A 13,920-nucleotide genomic window follows, 5' to 3' on the forward strand; every position below is an offset into this window, starting at 1 on the left:
ACAATACAGTAAATACCACAGAGTTGTACTTTGAACTGTCATGCATAGGTTGGAATTTCCTCTACAAAAACAGATATTTTGTTAGATCCCAAAAAAACAAAATTGTCTTTAAGGTGCCATAAATCTTATTCTTTAAAAAAAAAAATTCAAATCAATGCATGAAAATTAGTGTTCAGGCAGAACAATCCAGTTTTAAAAATTAAACTGAGTTTTAATGTTTATATGTACACTGTTGCACTGTAAAAACCCTCCAATACAATAATAAAATACAGAATTTTACCCCCTCCCCAATTTTAAATGTAGATATTTTCACGCACCAAAATACTCTGAAAACTTCTCAGCATTCAGGGTAGCACTCATCAGTATTACTTTCAGGTCTAACCGTACACTTAGCAGATCTTTAATAATAGTCATTAAAACATCCGATTGAAGATTTCTCTCATGGATTTCGTCAAGGATTACATGACTAACGCTGGACAGTTGCCTACAACACAAGAGCACATCTGATAACTCACATGTTTCTGATAAACAGAACAAAAATGAATAGATTAGCAATAAATAGGAATTAGTGGGCATAGCAAATGCAACTGTTAGTGAATCAGTTGAAGCTTCTACGTAAACCCTTGCAGATATGTTTTCATTAGTACTTGTGAAACAGAAAAATACTTACTTGTCTGACTGGAGCCACTGTAAGACAATTCCTGTTGTGCAGTACAAAATTGAACCTTGTTTCCTTGGTAACCGGCTGAAAGAGATCCATTAAGAATACTTCAATCCCTCTTTTCATTGCATTTGAAAAATTACTGAAAAGCCAGGACAACACATACTTTAAAGTGCTATAATGACAGTCAACACACCTTTAGTAGTACCACCACCACTTGTCTATTAAGAATCAGACAACTGAAGTATGGTCGCACAGAACATCATCCCTAGTTCTGGTGTTAAGAAATAGTGTAGTACGGCAAAACAATGCTGGAGATGTTTATTATTCTATTCTACAAGTCCCTGGAAATGCAAACAGCACACAATTTTCACTGTTTTTACACACACACACACACACACACACACACACACACACAAAAGAACTTAAGTTAGGCTTAACCAGACTTCAAGTTATCTGAATAAAAATGGAGCCTCATAAATGATCCCGTTCTCAAAAAGAAAACAGTCACAGTCCAATTGTCAAGACAAGTACTTCAGAGAAGTGACTACACAAGTGGAGCTCTGCATCGTAACCAGTTTTGTGAGCAGCCATACACAGAAAACTGAACAAGCCAGCAGAACTCATTGGGAGTGGGAAAATTAGCATAGAAATCATGCAAGTTGCCATTCTTATAAAGCAATTTACTATATAATAGTAATACAGTGGGGCACTCAGTATCCTCAGGGAATAGGTTCCATGACCCCCCATGGATACCAGAATAAGCAGATGTTGAAATCCATGGGGAGGGGCAGGGCACCAGGGCTGCAAAAACGTATCTGGAGGCTGGGCAGGCCTTCCAGATGCAACCAGAAGGAAAAGAAAAGAAAGTGGCTTCTGGCCACGTCTGGATGCTCAAATCCATGGATGCCTGAGCCCAGGGATAAGGAGAGTGCACTGTACTTATTTTTTATGGAGTACTTTCCAAATGTGTAAAACATTTTACATGCATTCGCTTGATGTTGTATTTTACAGATGTAGTTATAAGACCATTACCCCCAAATTGCAGTTGGAGAGCCAAGGCTGAGAGTGAGTAACTTGCTTAAGGTCAATTAATGAGTTCCTGACAGAGATGCAATTCAAACAGGGGAAGTCTCTTGCAAAGTACGAATGGAGTAACAGAAGCTGTGCAACTATGTGCAGGTCGGACCTTGTCATCAGATTTGCCTCAGCGCAGGTCCCCAACCCGCATTGAGGTGCAACCTGTACCTCCAAACGCAACTGGGGCTGTACTCCAGTCGCATCCAGTGTGTGTTCTGAGGACCAAGGAGGCTGTGTGCAGCCTTCCTGACAGTCAAAATGCCTTCTAAGGCCTCTGGAGGTCCTTATAACTTCACTTCTGGTTTTGTACAGGAGACCAAAAATGACGTTTTAAGGCAGGCCCTCAGAACACCCGGTCGTGACGGGTGCCCTGACCAGCAGATCTGTTTATCTGCAGATGCTGAGGCACCATCTATACCCTATTTAAAAGGTCTGAAGAGTTTTGTGCTGCTGTCTCCTACCTTGCAAGAATTAGCAATTACTGGGGTACAACCCGCTGCTGTCTCCAAAGATAAATATTTCATCCAGGTATTTATATTATTTCCATTGTAAAACCTTCCAGAAATTATTCATTCTTAATTTGAAGTTTCTCTTGGGATATAAAAAGTTACAAAGGAAATTATGACATACCTCTCAAGACGAATTTGGTATCCTGTGCTCTTTCCATTACCACACATTTCAGCCCTTTCTGCTGCAACTCTCTCTGCTACCTTAATATAAAGGAAAAATAATATCCTCTCAGAATCTACATGTATGTTTTCAAACTTACGTCATTATTTCATTGCACAATGAACTTAACATTCACAGGAAAGATTCAAGCTTTCACCCAGACACTTACAGAGATAGCACTGATCCTCCTTGGTTGCGTACATACAATTCTGCACAACGACCCTTTCCCTCTTTCAATATAGTCATCCAAAATGAACTGAGTAACTTGAGTTGTCTTTCCACAACCAGTCTCGCCACTTATAACAGTTACGCGACTACTGTTAATGATGTTTACAAGCTCCTATTAAAAAAGAAAAACAAGTAGAGTACAAGTGAGTACCTTGGAGAGGACAAAGATGCACCTGTTCTTCCACAAACTTAACATCTGAAGTGCATTATCTAAATTAAGATTAATCTATAATTAAATTCTAGGTTAAATCCTGAGGAGCACACAGTGAAGGAAGCTCATGGAAATTTCCCTGCTACCTCTTCAGCACAGCAACCCTCTGCATCCACTGAAAATCTGCTCTGGGAAGGCTGAGGAACCCCATACACACAGCAAATGGGAATGCTTTTCAATCATAGAAGATGAACTTCTGATCAAGCCAAAGTTTGCAGCTTACCACTTTACTCAGGTCTGCCACTGACAGAAGCAAACTTTGCTTATTCTGATCTGCTCTAGAGCTCTATGCATGGGACAGACTACCTGTCCCTTCTATCAAGGTAAGTATGCCTGCAACCTCTAATTTCAAGGAAAAGCCCACAAGATGGCAGCAGCAGTTACAGAATGGGGAATAAAATGCTAACCATTCTTCCTTTCAATATAAAGAATGCCAGATCTCTACCTATTCTAGCAGTATGTCTAGCTTCTTAGATTCTCATAAGAAATCACTTTCATGGGTGGTTTTCATCTCGTTTCAACACTTTCACTATTAAAATCAATTCATTGGGGCTAAATCAATATCCATCTAAACAATAATATAAAGGAAAGACACCATTGACTGGTTCCAACATTACATAAAGTAATATTTTTTTCAGGATTTAGCAGAATTATGATCAATAACGATTATTACATTTTCAGAGACTGTTTCCAGTAATCTTGACTTGTTCAACCCAGTTTGCAAACAAACCAGGGTATGAAACTAGAATAAAACTTTCATTCAGAAAGTTGAAACAATCTCTTGCATGCAAAAGGAGATTTTTGCAATGCAAATGCAGATTTACAGTCATCATGACAACCATTATTTTGCATGATACCCAAATCAGGCTAAGAAAATACTATGCCTGCTGATTCTGCATGAGTAGCATGAAACATGGGCAGAAGACGTAGATGGAAGTAGAATTAAACCAGTGTTTTTATCACGGTTTAAATCAGGGGTTTCTAAACTTTTTGGCCAAAGAGATGCATCAAATATCTGGCACAGTGCCACGGGCCGAAGAAAAAATGAAATATTTAAAAATTTAAATATATAGAGATGGAACTTAGATGAATGAATGGGTTCAAATGTCCAGGATGTCTCCAAGTACCAACACAGCCCAAGAAACACACACTTAAATGGACCCCCATTTCCCCACCCCACAAGTACAGGCTCTGTACTGTACTCTTGTGTTTGGTCTACTGGGCCAGAGCTCTCAGGAGATCAGAGGCTGGCTGCAGGCCGGACAGAGGCTCACAGCGGGCCACATCTGGCCTCCGGGCCGGGGTTTGGAGACCCCGGTTTAAATCAAGACTAGCATCAAAGCAACAAATGACTGTTTTATGGGTATTTGAACAGATTCCTATTATAAGACACTGCAGATCAATCCAAAAAAAGTGTTCCCAAGTCTTAATTAGTCTTAAACTACCCACTAATGAAGAAACTGGTATCTTCAAGTTCATAACTGACTGAGCATGAAGATTAACAGCTTTTTTTGAACTGACTTATTCCAATGTGATGCCATTACATTCTCATGCCTTGATAGAAATTGCTTTCTTCTACAGATTTAACAATACATTGTGGAGATTTTCTTCCAAATTTTAGTGTTCGTCTGCATTAAGGCACATTTGTGTTAAGGGTACATAGTCCATCACTGGTAAAGAAATGTATATCATTTCAAAATACATATTTACCTTTCTCATTCCGTAAGAAGGCAGTTTCTCACGAAATTTCTGCACATAAAAAAATCAGTAAGTGAAACTAAAGCATTGCTTACACATTTAATATTTCGCTAATCTACATTTCATGTGATTCTAGGATCCTATATGGTTCTTCTGCACTTTCAATTGGGAGACAGGGAAATCAAGATCTTGCCAAGCATCCAGGATGACTGAGCTGTCCATTATACTGAATAACTCAATAAAGACGACAGTTTTACCTAGTTTTAGACATTACATGGAATACAGCAGTGATTTTCAACCTCATTCATCTCATGGCACACTGACAAAGTGCCAAATTTGTCAAGGCACACCATCAGTTTGACAATTGACAAGGCACACTGCACTGCCAGTGGGGGACTCACATCCCCAAAGGTCCTACTAATAAATAACGCTCTCCCAAGCACCTGCAGCGCACCTGAAGACCATGTGCAACACACCAATGTGCTGCTGCACACTGGTTGAAAATTGCTGGAATACAGAATTAAAACTTTGCTCAAGATAAGATTTTCAACATACAGGTTGAGCCTCATTATTTGCGTGGGTTCCGTTCCAAGCACTCACGTGGATGGCAAAAAACGCACTATAGCAAATCTATTTAAAAACAAAGTTTCTTTGCTCTGGTAATTTGAAAACAGCCTTGCTGACCTTTGTGATGTAACATAAGAGTCATTAAGAAGACAATCCATCAATCAGTCGTCCTCCAAGAGCTTAGAAAGGCGCTTCACTCAGCCCCTCCCTTCACCAATGCAAAGTGATCACCTTTCTTTTACTTGCTCAAGGGGAAGGGAGGGTTCGACTGGACAGAGAAGGATTGATGGATTGTCAGCCAGCTTCTCTCTCTCTCATAAATGAGGCTATTGTTAAAGGACTGTTCAGTTTTTTAAACTGATTTTAAAGGGATGCATTTTTCCCCTTCTCCAGGAATCAGAACATTCCTTCTCATTTGCAGTGGCCATTTGTGTTGAGTCAAATCCGTGTATAAAAAAATCTGTGTATAACAAGGCTGGATCTGTACATTAATGCCTTTTAAAAATTATACAGAATCAATCAAGCTAAAAGCATTAATTAAAAAGCCTACTGATAGCAGGTAGCAATAAATTATTTTAACTACCGTTATGAAGATTTTTATTAAAAGATCGTTATTTTTAGAAAATCCAATAAAAATAAATCTGAGGAGTTGCATCATTGACTTTCAAAGTTCCCAGTACCTGCATTTCAATGTATCTGGGCTCAAATTGCTTCTTTTTCAATTCTTCTTTAAGGCGCTCATCCAAATCAATATCTGGTTTATTATCTTTTAAAAGATATTCTGAATCTTGATCCACAAATGTTTTTTCCAACATTGGTTTAGGTTTTTCAGGAGCCTTCTCCACAACAGGCTTCTCCACAACAGGTTTTGGTTTTGCAGGAGCTTCCTTAGTGTACCTGAAACATATTACAGTCATCAGTCAAAGATACATATTTTAACAATTTTATATCCATAGTTTTGATCTACAATTCTTTCTTTTCTACAACTCTGTAAACATTTCCCCAGTGGGAAAAGAAGCAGCCTTATACAGAGTCAGATCATTGGTTCACCTATCTCAGTGTAAACCTTGAATAGTAGTACCTCTCCAGAGTTTCATACAGGAATTTTTTTTCTGCCCTGCCTGGAAATGTCAGAGATTGAAAGTGGGACCCTCTGCATGCAGTGCATGTGCTCTGCCACAGAGAGAGCACATAACTATGACTATGTATACTCCCAAAATTCCAGTGGATCCCAGAAACAATTACTGAGCTCCAAGTTGCCAATTTGTTGCACTGCTGTATACCTGTCATTCCTCTTTGGCCTATGCCAAAATATTAGCCCAGACATTCTGGACCTTTAAGTTAAAACTAGTAACGAGGTCAGTACTATAACAGCTGCCTTCATTGATCTGCTGACTTTTAAGGCCATAATTCAGGAAGACCAATATAGTACAACTGTTGACTGATGGGACAGACATCTGGAATACTACTACAGAAATAGTCCAAGATGATGGATAGTGCTAGAAAGGCAGGTGTACTGGGGCAATCGATTACTAGAAGACACCTGCTTCTTATTCAGGATGACTAACCAACAATATACAGGGACTAGCATACCCAGATGTGCAATGAAACAGAGTCCTCAATTATCAAACAATTTCAAACACCTATAAAAACCTTTACGACAAACTTCATAAGTTAACTTAAAATGCCACAAGGTTACTTACTATAAATAAGCAAGAGTACACAACAACAAATATCCCCAGTTTCTCCTTGTATCTATTTCCCTCCCTTTCCTCTGTTGGTTTGCTGGAACGTGTCTTCCCATTATCTGAGAAGTGACGCACTCAAATGCCATTCACTCAAATATCACTATATAAATAAAAAAGATACAGTGTGTCCTCTTTATCCACAGATTTGATACCTGTGGATTTGACCCACCGGGGGTTCCAAACCCACAGCTGAAGGATCCACATAAGACTTCTGGTATACAACCAAAGGTCGTGTCCCAGAGGTCCTCTGAGTCACAGGGAGGTTGTGTGTAGTCTCCCCATGATGCAGAATGCCTGCTGGCTCCTTCTAACAAGCACTTCCTGTTTTTGCAAAAAATGCAAGTGCCTGCTAAAAGACTCTGGGAGGCATTCTGAGTCGCAGGGAGGTTGCATGCAACCTCCCGTTCCTCAGAAAACAGGATGAACCATGAATTTCATTATCTACAGTTTTCAGCATCTGTGGGGGTTTCAGGAACTGAACCCTGGTGGATGCCAAGAACCAAGCTGCACCTCCATTCTCTTTATAAGTTGTCAAAAAGAATTAACAGAAATTTAAGTAGCTCAATACATTTCATTAATATCATACATTGTTTCCCAGAATTTAACACTATCAAATGTCCACTAAAACACAATTTTGTTACACACTATAACGTTGGAAACAAACCATGAATTCTATATAAAGTACATTTGGACTTGAAAACAAAACAGGATGTAATGCAGTTATGTCCAACTACTACAGTTTAGCTCGTAATGAAACTCAATTGGTTCACAAGAGCGTGACTAGAGACAACAAGGAACATAACAGTGACCTCCTCCACTACCAGCTGTGCTTCTAAAAGTTGAACTATTTTTTAAAATTAAACGTGAGCCATGTTGCAGGTCTCCTAGAAAGTGGAAAAATGGCATATATGCACTAATAATCAACAATCTTATTACCCTTCCTCATCAGACCACCAAGACATAGCTTCTTGTTCTTTTTCGTTTTTGTTCTGGACAGTGTTCAGCAACTGCACAATCTGTTCTTCTCTGTGCTCATCCATTCGTACAACAGCTCTCTAGAGAAAAGGAAATTGCATTTTGCTTAACATTCATTAAAATCCACAATACCTAAGAGTTGACATTTCCATAAAAAGTAAAGGGGGGGGGGATCACCAAGTGCTTAAATACTATGGTGATATTAAAATAACAACTGTTCACTAATTTTTTTAATTACTAGAGTACTCTAAATTTTTAGTATTTCAGTAAGGCACACCAAAAACTGTTTCCCAACATAAATGCATAGTAGTGGTTATGTTCTACACAAGAAATGTTGCATTAAAGATATTAGATTTATCACATTTTAGCAACTGAGAAGGGATATCATTCACTCTCCACCCATAAATGTGAAGTGTACACCCCCTGTAAATGTCCTGTTCCCACATTCAGAGCAATTAAGTCCTAATCTAAATTCTAAAACTAGTTTGCATTCCATCCTTCCAGCAGCTCTAGGAAATACAAGCAACTACAGATGCCAGAAGTATAAGAACTTTATACCACACCCAAATGAGAAAGGCATCCAGCACTACTTGCTAACACTCAAGGATCAAGTATTTCTAGGGAGACACAAACTATGGGGCAACTTCTTCAAGTCTGAAAAGGAACACACATTTTTAGTCTCAGCAGTATGTGGCAAGACTGTGGCAGATGCATTTCAATGTAAGTACACTTACATTGGGGTGTAAGTCATGCACGTTGGGGCAAAAAATCAAAACTTTACATATAGGCTGATGGATTTTGTGACAGATCAGGAGAGAGATCTTGGGGTGGTGGTGGACACGTCAATGAAAGTGTCGACCCAATGAGTGGCGGCAGTAAAGAAGGCCAATTCTATGCTTGGGATCATTAGAAAAAGTACTGAGAACAAAAGAGCTAATATTATAACACCGTACAAATCGATGGTAAGACCACACCTGGAGTATTGCGTCCAGTTCTGGTCGCCACATCTCAAAAAGGATATAGTGGAAATGGAAAAGGTGCAAAAGAGGGCAACTAAGATGATTACTGGGCTGGGGCACCTTCCTTATGAGGAAAGGCTACGGCGTTTGGGCATCTTCAGCCTAGAAAAGAGGCGCCTGAGGGGGGACATGATTGAGACATACAAAATTATGCAGGGGAAGGATAAAGTGGATAGAGAGATGCTCTTTACACTCTCACATAACACCAGAACCAGGGGACATCCACTAAAATTGAGTGTTGGGAGGGTTAGGACAGACAAAAGAAAATATTTCTTTACTCAGCGTGTGGTCGGTCTGTGGAACACCTTGCTGCAAGATGTGGTGACAGCATCTGGCCTGGATGCCTTTAAAAGGGGGTTGGACAAGTTTCTGGAGGAAAAAGCCATTAAGGGTTACAAGCCATGATATGTATGTGCAACCTCCTGATTTTAGAAATGGGTTATGTCAGAATGCCAGTTGCAAGGGAGGGCACCAGGATGCAGGTCTCTTGTTATCTGGTGTGCTCCCTGGGGCAATTGGTAGGCTGCTGTGAGATACAGGAAGCTGGACTAGATGGGCCTATGGCCTGATCCAGTGGGGCTGTTCTTATGTTCTTAAGACTATTGGAAAAGCTCAGTAAACTAAAAACAAGTAACAAATGAGAATGAATGTGACAATGACTACACTGCTGCACTTAGGCTGAAGAGCCTTTGATTCAAGTCACTGTTCAATCATTAAGGTCACTAAGTGATGATGGACCAATCACTCTCACTTACGTTAACTACATACCTCAGAGGTTTGCTGAAAAAGGGTGCATTCTAATACATGTTTACCTGGAAGTAAGTCCCACTGAACATAATGGAACTTATTTCTGAGTAGACATGCACAGAATTGCCCTATGCCTGTCACACTGATCCCAACAAAAGGTAGTAAATGGAAACAAGCAGTACCAAAATACAGATCAGAAAACACTTTTTTGGGGGGGAGGGGGGTAAGTGGAGGATTGTTTCAGTCGTGTTTCAACAGCTTCTTCAACCACAAGGGCATTGCCTTCTTAAATCATTTATACAGGATAAGGACGGCCTTATGCACCTCCAGTTGGGAACATAATAGCAGCAATTTCCACTCCTTGCAACACATGAATTTCTGGAGCATCTACAACAGCATTTCTCAATGTTTGTCCCCAATCGTACTACTTCTCATGGTCCAACTACTGGAAGTACCACCAGAAGTAACTGGCAATGATGTCATAGCCAGTTACTACCAGATTGGGAGGCCAGAAGCAATGCAACAAAGGGTGCAATCCTACTCTGCACTGAACAGACAAGCCAAGAGGCTTGCACTATATCCAGCACGGGATAGGGGCCCAAAGTGGCTCCGCCACAGGTAAGGGGAAACAGCTAAGGGGTAAGGCATCCTGGTCCCTATGGGTCTCCTCAGACTTGCGCCACCTCTGGAGGTGGCACAAGTTAGAGGAGAGCGAAGCGGTTTCAAGTCGTTCCGAACTCTCTGGGAACAGGGGTTTGATCTGGCATAACTGCTAGGTCCCAACCCTGCCTGCCGCTCCCCACCCCCGGGCTGACCACCACCCTCCCTCCCCCTACCTGGAATGCCTCCCTCCCACCTCCTCCCTACCCACTTCAGAGTCATGCATCAGCCAGCTGGGCCGAAACAAGGCTCGCAGGGCCAACAGCCAAGAAGGTTGGATTCAGCCATCATGCACTGGCACAGTTTGCTCATGAGGAGGCGCAAACGTGCTTTACGGCACGTTTGCAACCCTCCTGGGTCCAAGAGTGGCTCTGGATTGTGCCCAAACACTGCTAAGTGGTTCAGAGCAGATGGGAGTGCTTTTCTGAGCATCTGAAAAGCATACAATGAAGCTCTGCCCGCCAAGCCTCCTCCTGCTGCATCTCGCATTGCATGCTGGTCTTCCTGCTAGGTGGCGGAGATCTGGGGGTCCCATAAGTACCACCAGACACTGGTAAGGAAACACTGATCTACAACATTCAAATGTACTCTTACAAGCACACTGCAGATGTGCACCAATGAAGTGCATAGGGCAGCAGGCACCATCATCCCCTCATGCAGCATGCATGCTCTGCACATCTGAAAAGAGCACCACATGTTTCATTCAAGAAGATGTATGACCCTTGAAATGTGAGGTGTGACTAAGCCAGGAACACACATCATGCAGAAATCCTGACCAGCTGCAAGAAGCAGCTCCCCTGCAAGCCACAGAACTGGAGTTTCCTGCTAGTCAGCGTGCAGAAGGCATGGTGATCAGATGTCATAACGGCAAAAGAGGACAAGATACCCCAAAATGTAGGACATCCAAGAAAAATGTAGGGCATGATAAAATAAAAGCTAAAACTGCTCATATATTGATACCATGTGGTTAACCACAGTATTACTTATTAGTAAGTCTAAAACTATATTACATATAATTAATTACATGGAATTTATTAATTACAAGAAAGTTGTGTGCTGCCCACTCACAGGGAAAAAGAAAACATTTAAGTTCTTTTCCAGGACATGAGGCTAAAAAAGGGGATATGTTCTGGAAAAAGAAGACATCTGGTCATCCTGGAGGAGCAGAGTGGGGGCCACAGATTAGGGAGCACATGAGAATGAGGCTGAGGGGCCTCTGCTTCCCTCCCATCACCCTTCCAGCCTTTCTAAACCATAAGAACATAAGAAGAGCCCTGCTGGATCAGGGCAAATGCCCATCTACTCCAGCTTCCTGTATCTTACAGTGGCCTACCAAGTGCCTCAAAAAGCACACAGGAAAACAGGAGACCTGCATCCTGGTGCCCTCCCTCACATCTGGCATTCAAAGACAGTCTACTTCTAAAACCAGGAGGTGGCACATACCCATCATGGTTTGTAACCTGTGATAGACTTTTCTTCCAGAAATTTGCCCAGTCCCCCTTTAAAGGCATCCAGGCCTGATGCCATCACCACATCCTGTGGCAAGGAGTTCCACAGACTAACAACACACTGAATAAGTAAATATTTTCTTTGATCTGTCCTAACTCTCCCAACACTCAACTTCAGTGGGCTCCCCCTGCTTCTGGTGTTGTGTGAGAGGGAAAAGAACATCCCTCTAACCACCATAACCTGTGGCAAGGAGTTACAGACACTCAACTGTAGTGGTTGCTCCCTAGCTCTGTTGTTGTATGAGAAGGAAAAGAACATTCCCCCTATCCACTTTATCCATCCCCAACATCACTGTACCTGCCAACAATCCCTCTTCTATACCGTGGTTAAAGACACACACTCTGTTATTAAAGACCCAAGCCCTTGGAAGGGGAGGTGGGACCACACCAGGAACAAGGCATCCTGCAGAGATCCTGAGGGGCTGCAAGCAGTGCCCCCTCAAGCCACAGAACGGGGGGGGGGGTCCTGCTAGGCAAAGAGCAGAAGAGGGAGTGGAGAGGGGCCCACAGACGAGGAGGAGGAGGGGGGCCTTGCTTTGCCCTCCCCTGGCCTGGCCGTCCCAGGTGGCTGCTGAGGGGCCCTGGCTGGCCTCCCCTCGCCCTTCCAGCCCGTGCCCACCTGCTGCCTCTCGGCCTCCTTGCTCTTCTCGCCCTGCCTGCGCGCGTACCACAGGCCGATCTCGCGGCCCTTTAGGTGGGGAGGGGGCCGGCCGCGACCACCACCGCCGCCGCCTCGGCCTCCCCCGCCGCCCCCACCACGGCCGGAGGAGGAGGAGGAGGAGGACTGGGAGGCCCGGGGCCCGCCCCCGCGACCCCAGTCCCGACGGTGCTCGTAGCTCATCCCGTCCGCAGCGGCTCCAGACGCGGTGACTGACGACCGAGAAGCCGGTCGAGGAGAAGCACCCCGGAAGCGGAAACCGCCGCACACGCAAAGCCGGCTACTTCCGCCTGGAAACGTCAAAGGCTGGTGCGCAGCCGCAGACCCGGGTTGGCTTCTGGTGGCTCCCTCCGTGCAACCTGCGACCATTGTGCGCGTGCGCAGCTCGTCAACGTTCTAAGGGACGGCTTTGCCCGCGTGGCCGAGTGGTTAGCGCGCCAAACTTTAGTGTGTGTGTCTGCCAGTTCGAGTCCCGCGGGCTGCTGACATCTTTTAGGCAGGCCCCCCTCCTGTTGGTTAGGCTGTAATCCTATACACAACTTTTCTGGGAGCAAGCGCCGTTGAATACAATGGGACTTGCTTCTGAGTAGACATGCATAGGATTGTGGTGTTACTGTGGGAATGCTTACACCAGGGATACAAGGGCATGCAGTGGGTGGGGAGGCAGGTGAGGCAGAGCCTCCCCACTGGAGTCCTTCGGAAAGGGCCACTGTGTGAGGTGCCCACAACCTATGTGCAGAGCGTGGTTGTGCATGTGTTGTGGGTTGCCGACATGTGAGGTGCCCAAGTACCCACAACCCACGGGCATTGTGCTCTGTGGGTGCTTGGGTGGCACTTTTCAAAGGACTCCAGTGGGGAGGCTCTGCCTCACCTGCCTCCCCACCCACCGCACTTCGCTGTAGACATGTCAAACCTGTTTCATGACAGAGGACAAGTTGGCATTCATGGTGCCCACTGAGGGCTGGAAGTGATATCATTAAGCAGAGAGTGATGTCATTAAGCAGATGATGTCTGGAAATAAAGCACTTTGTTCTCACATAGAAACTCATTAGCTGCAAATGACAGAAGAGAAAATGTGCAAATCAACATGTTCATATTTTCAAGATACTGTAGAGCCAAATTATCAAGCTGGGATAAATTTCTTCCAGGGCCGCATTTGGCCCGTGGGCCTCATTTGACACCCCTGGCTTACACAAATAGCCTCATAAGCTTTAACTCACAGTTTTTAAAAATTTTCTGTGACCTGGAGGCTGAAGTTGGAGCACAGCACAACCACCATCCTTATATTCTGGGACCTTTTCTGCTCCAGTGCTTAAAACAGGTGGTCATATTGTCCAAGGCTCGCTCATGGCTGGGTAGCAATGCAATTTCAATTCTGCCATTTCCAAAATATTTTTCTCATGTGTCTATCCTTTTTCGCATGATACTGAGTTAGAAAATGCCCATTCCACCTTATTCTATCCTGTCCAGGATGGGTTTTGACTGGAAGGG

The 13,920-nt window shown here is 43.4% G+C and overlaps 1 protein-coding gene across 1 annotated transcript in view; it reads right to left on the bottom strand.

The window, feature by feature from the left end:
- DHX36 (DEAH-box helicase 36) overlaps positions 1-12,652 on the bottom strand; it is a 35,291-nt gene extending 22,639 nt beyond the window's left edge. Inside the window, exons 1-8 of the mRNA XM_066622626.1 lie at positions 12,391-12,652; positions 7,799-7,917; positions 5,795-6,011; positions 4,560-4,598; positions 2,580-2,750; positions 2,372-2,451; positions 671-745; positions 318-484 (exon numbers count right to left, since the gene is read on the bottom strand). Of these exons, the coding sequence (XP_066478723.1) occupies positions 318-484; positions 671-745; positions 2,372-2,451; positions 2,580-2,750; positions 4,560-4,598; positions 5,795-6,011; positions 7,799-7,917; positions 12,391-12,612 (1,090 nt within the window). The 5' untranslated portion in view covers positions 12,613-12,652. The remainder of the gene's footprint in view (positions 1-317; positions 485-670; positions 746-2,371; positions 2,452-2,579; positions 2,751-4,559; positions 4,599-5,794; positions 6,012-7,798; positions 7,918-12,390) is intronic.
- Positions 12,653-13,920: the final 1,268 nt, after the last annotated feature.

The sequence above is a fragment of the Tiliqua scincoides genome, chromosome 3 (assembly GCF_035046505.1).
Source record: "Tiliqua scincoides isolate rTilSci1 chromosome 3, rTilSci1.hap2, whole genome shotgun sequence".
NCBI classification, from domain to species: domain Eukaryota; kingdom Metazoa; phylum Chordata; class Lepidosauria; order Squamata; family Scincidae; genus Tiliqua; species Tiliqua scincoides.